The 6,013-nt window shown below is 52.3% G+C and overlaps 1 protein-coding gene across 1 annotated transcript; it reads right to left on the bottom strand.

Annotated features, from left to right (window-relative positions):
- Nucleotides 1-2,560: 2,560 nt before the first annotated feature.
- On the bottom strand, nt 2,561-5,578 carry LOC308172211 (leucine-rich repeat and immunoglobulin-like domain-containing nogo receptor-interacting protein 3; the record flags this gene model as incomplete). Its single annotated transcript, XM_080547120.1, has 3 exons — nt 2,561-3,151; nt 3,856-4,599; nt 5,006-5,578. The coding sequence occupies 3 exons, from the start codon at nt 5,576-5,578 to the stop codon at nt 2,561-2,563; spliced, it is 1,908 nt and encodes a 635-aa protein (XP_080403246.1).
- Between the last annotated feature and the right edge of the window lie 435 nt (nt 5,579-6,013).

Genomic DNA, 6,013 nt, shown 5'->3' with positions numbered 1-6,013 from the left:
GGGTTGACTTGTGTGTTATGTGTGTTGGTGTTGACTTGTGTGTTATGTGTGTTGGTGTTGACTGTGTTTGTACGACTGGAGCACTAATGATTGGATGTATTGTGTATGTAGTGATCTGGTTAAATGGACATGCTGGCTGCTTTTGGTGTCTTATTAGTATGAATGTGTGTGTGTGTGTGTGCGTGTGTGTGTGTGATGTGCCACTACAGTATGTGCCAACCTGCAGATGTGGGCTAATGAGCACAAAAAGCAAATGATCAACTATAATCATCAGACTGGTGTGTGTGTGTGTGTGTGTGTGTGTGTGTGTGTGTGTGTGTTCGTTCTACCAGCATTAATCATCTATGGCTATGGCTTTGTAGAATGCTAATTCTATCAATCAAAAACTGTACATTACTTGCTTCATAGAGAATGGTAGAATCTCGGCTTTTTGTATCTACAGTATTGCTAGGATGTGTGTGTGTGTGTGTGTGTTTTCATCCTGAGAAAAGGTCAAGGTCATGAGCATGGGTGAAATTAATCTTTATTTTGAGGCTGTGGATATGTGTGTGTGTGTGTGTGTGTGTGTGTGTGTCTGTATGAGAGTGTGTGTTCTCCAGAAGAGAGAGTGTGTGTGTGAGTGTGTATGTGTGAGTGAGTGTGAGTGCATGCTGGCATGTGTGAATGACTGTGTGTGTGTGTGTGTGAGTGAGTGTTCATGTGTGAGTGACTATGTGTGTGTGTGAGTGTGTGAGTGTATGTGTGAGTGAGTGTTCGTGCCAGCGTGTGTGTGTGTGTCTGTATGTGTGTATTCGTGTGTGACTGACTATGTGTGTGTGTGTATTCGTGTGTGACTGACTATGTGTGTGTGTGTGTGTGTGTGTGTGTGTCCTCCTGCCCTGTCCGCTACATACGTACCCCGTCCAGTAAGTGTCTCTGAGGGCGTGACTCTCCAGGCCACTCCCCCCTGGCGGTCCAATGGAGGTCAGCTGTCTGCCAGCACAGCCTAGGGCAGTAGGGGGGAGCGTAGGGTGTCTGTGTGTGTGTGTGTGGGGGGGGGGGGGGGGGGGGCGCTGGAGAGAGGAGGCAGATACACCCTCCCTCCCTCCCCCACCACCACCACCCTTCTCCCTTCTCCACCAAGGGTAACAGAGGGTTAGAGAGAGAGAGAGGAGAGGAGTTATATTTGGATAACCCCCCACTCCCTCCCTCCTTCCCCTCCTCCTCCTCCTCCTTATTCCCCTCCTACCCCCCACCACCCCACCCCACCCCAACCCCCCCGCCCTGCCCTGCCCTTCGCTGTGCTGGTTGGTTGTTATGGTTACCATGACGCCCGTGTCCAGTTGGTGCTTGGCTTCCTTACCAAACCCCGGGGACAAACGGGCTGCCATGGCAACGCTCGGTCAAGTGTGTTCGCCCCAAACTCACACAGCGAACCGCGTCGCAAAACGGTCACGTCTGGATTTAATGTAGGTCAATTATTCTGTTTTTTGTTTTAGGCTAAACGTAAAACCGAAAATGTCTTGAGGAGTTGCCTCACTTTAATGTTTCATTTTTGGTGGGGTTTTGATAGTTGATAGTTTCAAATAAGTAGGCCGAATTTCTGTACTTTTTAAAAGTCTGACGTTTATGGCTTTTTTTGTTTTGTTTTGTTCAGATCCTCGAAACAGATTCCATGCATCAATTTCACTTGTTCAAATCTTGGTCATGAGTCCTTGTCTCGACATACCCTTCCTTCTGCTCAGCTGTGGGGATGTTGACTTGATAGAAATGTGGCGATACTGTAGAAATCATATCCAAAATGGCTTCCAAAAAATGGCTTGTGTTTATTCAACACATTTAGTCTTATTACTATATATACTTACTTACTCTAAATTGCAATTTTGACATGCTATTGCAATGACTCTTAGCAAAGCGTTTTAGGAAAAGCAAAGCTACAAATGCTGCGATTGGTCGTTAGCCATGTCTCTCTATGCCTCTATGTGAGCAGGACTTGACTAGGAAGTCTTTGTCACTTCCTCTGATGTCACTTCCTGTGAGAGAGACATAACTACCAACATTCCACAGCACAGCAATTGTGTTTATTCTTATCTTCTATTAATTCGTAACTTGTATTATTCTTAATCGAGATAAAATGGCAATGTTATTTCTTTAAAAAGATCTTGATCTTATCAAGCTAAATGACTCAATTGTTCTTTAGAAAGATCGCTGTAAAGTTCCTCATTGTTACCTTAATTACACATTTGTATCAGGAGCTGAGTAAAACCAGTGAGAGGCAGTGAGATCAAGGGCATTCGTTTACTTTTGTTTTGTTTTCAATAATCTCATCAAACCAAAATGGCGGTCATGGCTGTCTCCATTTGACTTGTCAACCCCAATCTGAATCGTAGCCATGGAGACGACCAACCAACCAACCGCCGTGACCGTTCAAGTATGTTACATATAACATTCGTAGTTTTAGAATAATTAATAATTTTTTCCTTTTTGTTTGCGATTCAGCTTGCTGTGTGCGTTCGTTTTATCAAACACGTTTTCCGGACGTGCCTCATGCCTCCCCCAAGGGAACCCTGGCTGCGTTGTTTCATATCATCTTCATGTTGAACTTCCGGGCCCCTCCGCCCGCCGTCCCCCCGCCGGCCCCCCCGCCCTCGGGGGCCTTCCTGAAGGAGTACTCCACTGTGAAGTTGTTCTTGCGTTGGCCCCGTCCACGGCTCCACACGAACAGCAGCAGGAAACAGAAGAGCACCACGCCCAGGAAGGTGATGCACCCCATCGCCGTGGAGACCAGGATGGTGGTCAGGTCCAGGGTGAACTTGAGGAAGACGCGCGTGCTGTTCAGGTTGGTGTCGTTCAGGAACTCGCCGCCGTAGTACAGCGAGCGGTTGGCGAAGTACGCCGAGGCCGCGGCGTTGTCCAGCGGGTGGCTTCGCACGGTGAGCATGGCGAAGTAGGTGTCGTTGCCCCCTGCGTTGCTGGCGATGCAGATGTACGTGCCGCTGTCGGTCACCTGGGCGTAGCGGATCTCCAGGGTGCCGCCCGGGAGAACGGTGATGCGTCCGTTGGTCTTGGCGGTGATCCGCCGCCGCTGCGGGGAGATCCAGATGATGGCGGGGACGGGCTCGCCTTCCGCCCGACACAGGAAGCTCACGGGCTGGCCCTCCCGAGCCGTCACCTTAGAGGAGGGAAGGGGGAGGAGTTAACGGAATGCGTCGTAAGTATATCAATATGTAATAATAATAATGCTAATAATAACTTGGATTTATATAGCGCCTTTCATAAAACCCAAGGACGCTTTACAATTCCAAAGGAAATGGTCAGACAGACAAAACTGAAAACAAACAGAACAGAAACAGTGACTAGGGGCCAAGGCCTTGGTGAACAGATGGGTTTTGAGGGCTGACTTGAAGGAGTCACGGGTAGGGGGGCATTGCGGATCACTATGGGGAGAGAGTTCCAGAGGGTAGGTGCAGCCACGCTGAAGGCTCTGTCCCCAAAGGTCCGTAGGTTGGTGCGGGGGGGTGGACAGCAGGCCCATGTCTGAGGACCGCAGGTTCCTTACAATGTAACGATATTTAACCTACATTGGGTGTTATCAATGTTATGACTGAAGGTATAATTAAAAGAAGTAGAAGCCACACACTCAAGTTCCAGATGCAGCAAAATGTGGTTTAATGGGACAACGTTGTCCTATTAAACCACATGTTGTTGCATCTAGAACTTGAGTGTGTGGCTTCTACTTCTTTTAATTGGATTTTGTTCCGTTGCCAGCACCTGGCTTACATTTTCTCTTCCTTTCTTATTATGACTGAAGGTATAAGCCATGGTTGATGTTGATGTTGTTATCGTGAGGGGGTGGCGGGACCGGTTATTATTTACCTGTTGCAGTTTGCGGTTGCGTATCTTGGGTTTCTGGCAGGTGAAGTGGTCGAAGAGTGCAGAGTCGGTGAAGGTGTTGAGGCTGTGCCCCTGTACCTCCACCGGCCCGGCACACACCGGCACCCTGCCGTCGAAGTTGAGGGTCCTGCGTCTCTGCAGGATCCACAACAGACGGCAGTCACACAGCAGAGGGTTCCCGTCCACGCGTAGCGTCTCCAGGCTGTTCACCGAGTGGAAGGAGCCCTCCTCCAGGCTCTGCAGGTCGTTGGAGGAGAAGTTGAGCACCCGGATCTGCCGCAGCCCCCCCATGGCGTGGGGCTCCACCGTGGCCAAGCCTGTGCTCACCATGATCAGCTCCTTGAGCCTCAGGAGGTCCCGGAAGGCCCAGGGCTCCAGGGTGGCGATGGGGTTGTGCGACAGGTTGAGGTGGGTGAGGTGGGCCAGGTTGCGGAAGGAGGAGGACGGGACGGAGGTGATGTTGGTGTTGGTGATGGACAGCCAGGTGAGGTCCAGGCCCTGGAAGGAGAGCGGGGAGATGTACTCCAGGGCGGGCCAGTGGTCGATCTCCAGCCCGCGGAGGTTGGAGAGCTTGCGGAAGTTCTGGTCCTCCAGGGCGGCGATGCTGAGGTGGCGGAGGCGCAGGGTGACCAGGCCGCGGAGGTAGGACAGCGTCTGGCCCGAGATGGACGTCAGGTTGCAGCGCTCGATCGTCAGGTCCTCCAGGCCCACCAGGCCGGCGAACGCCTAGCGAAGAGAATACAGAACTTTGTGAGCACTGAACACTCAAAAAACGGCTTTACAATTGACAGTGGATCAATCGGAATGTTTCCTTTGCATCTTGACTTGACTATCCAGATTAGTCTCATTAAGATTTTTTCAAGAGAGAACTCGATGGACCCATTTCAGAATTTGAATTTGCCATTTAATGGACGCTTTTAATCCAAAGCGACTTACAATTACTGGGACATTCCCCCTGGAGTAACTGAGGGCTAAGTGCCTCACCAAAGGGCACACTAGTGGTGGTGTTTCAGGCGGGATTTGATCTCACAACCTTCCGATCACCAGTCCAACTCACTATCCACTACTAGACCACCACTACCCCACAGTAGTAGCGATACGATTTCGATAACAACAAACCCCCCCTCCTTACCTTGTGAGATATGTAGACCAGGTCGTTGTCTCCCACCTCCAGCTGCCTCAGACTCCTCAGGTCCTGGAAGGTGTAGTCCAGCAGGATCACCATCTTGTTCTCGCTCAGGTCCAGCGTGGTGAGGTTACCCAGCTTGGCGAAGGCGCCCACGGGCACCAGCTTCAGCTGGTTCCCCCTCAGCCTCAACACCTGCAGGCTCTGGAGGTTGGCGAAGGCGTTGGGCTCCAGCGTGGCGATGAGGTTCTCGCTGAGGTCCACCTCCTCCAGCCTGGGGTACGGCGCCAGGTCGTCGGTCTCCACCCAGCGCAGGCGGTTGCGGCTGAGGTCCAGGAGCCTCGTCTCCGTGGGGATCCCCTCGGGGACGGCGGTCAGACGGCGCCGCTGGCACGCCACCGACCGGACCTGGGCCGAGCAGTCGCACCGGGGCGGGCAGGCCTGGCAGCCGCCCGGCAACAGCAGGGTCGTCATGGTAACCAGGAGAGCGGCCGTCGTCGCCCGCGTCCACCACCACGTCCACGGCGGCACTGGGCCGCCGGGGCCGGGGCGGTGGCACCGCGAACGAGGGCCAATCATGACGGGCTTCTCTAGGTGGTCAGCTGACTCCTAGCCTATCACAGGCTGGGTCAGTGCCACACCACACACCTGGAGAGGAGAGGAACAGGAGAAGAAGAAGAGGACAGAGATGAGAGATGGATACATGAAGAGGGCAAGGGAGGGAGGGAGGGAAGGAGGGAGGGAAGGAGGGAGGGAAGGAGGGGGGAGAGATAAATAGGTGACAAAGGGGTTGGAGGAGAGAGAGAGAGAGAGAGAGCCAAGCAACGGGTGGAGTCAGAGATACTTAGGGTATTCATTAATTCATCTGCGAGTCTGAGAGACTAGAAACTAGGGCATTGGGAGTCACGTGAGTGAGCCTGTCTGAATCCGTGCAGGTTACATCCCCTCTGCTCTCTACCTCCCTCCTCTCCTCCTCACACCTTGAGAAAGGCACTGAGTTCATCAGACTCACAC

The sequence above is a fragment of the Nansenia antarctica genome, assembly GCF_963989245.1.
Source record: "Nansenia antarctica genome assembly, chromosome: 16".
Classification (NCBI taxonomy): Eukaryota; Metazoa; Chordata; class Actinopteri; order Argentiniformes; family Microstomatidae; genus Nansenia; species Nansenia antarctica.
The sequence above is the reverse complement of the archived record's forward strand: the minus strand, read 5'-3'. Positions and strand labels throughout refer to the sequence as shown.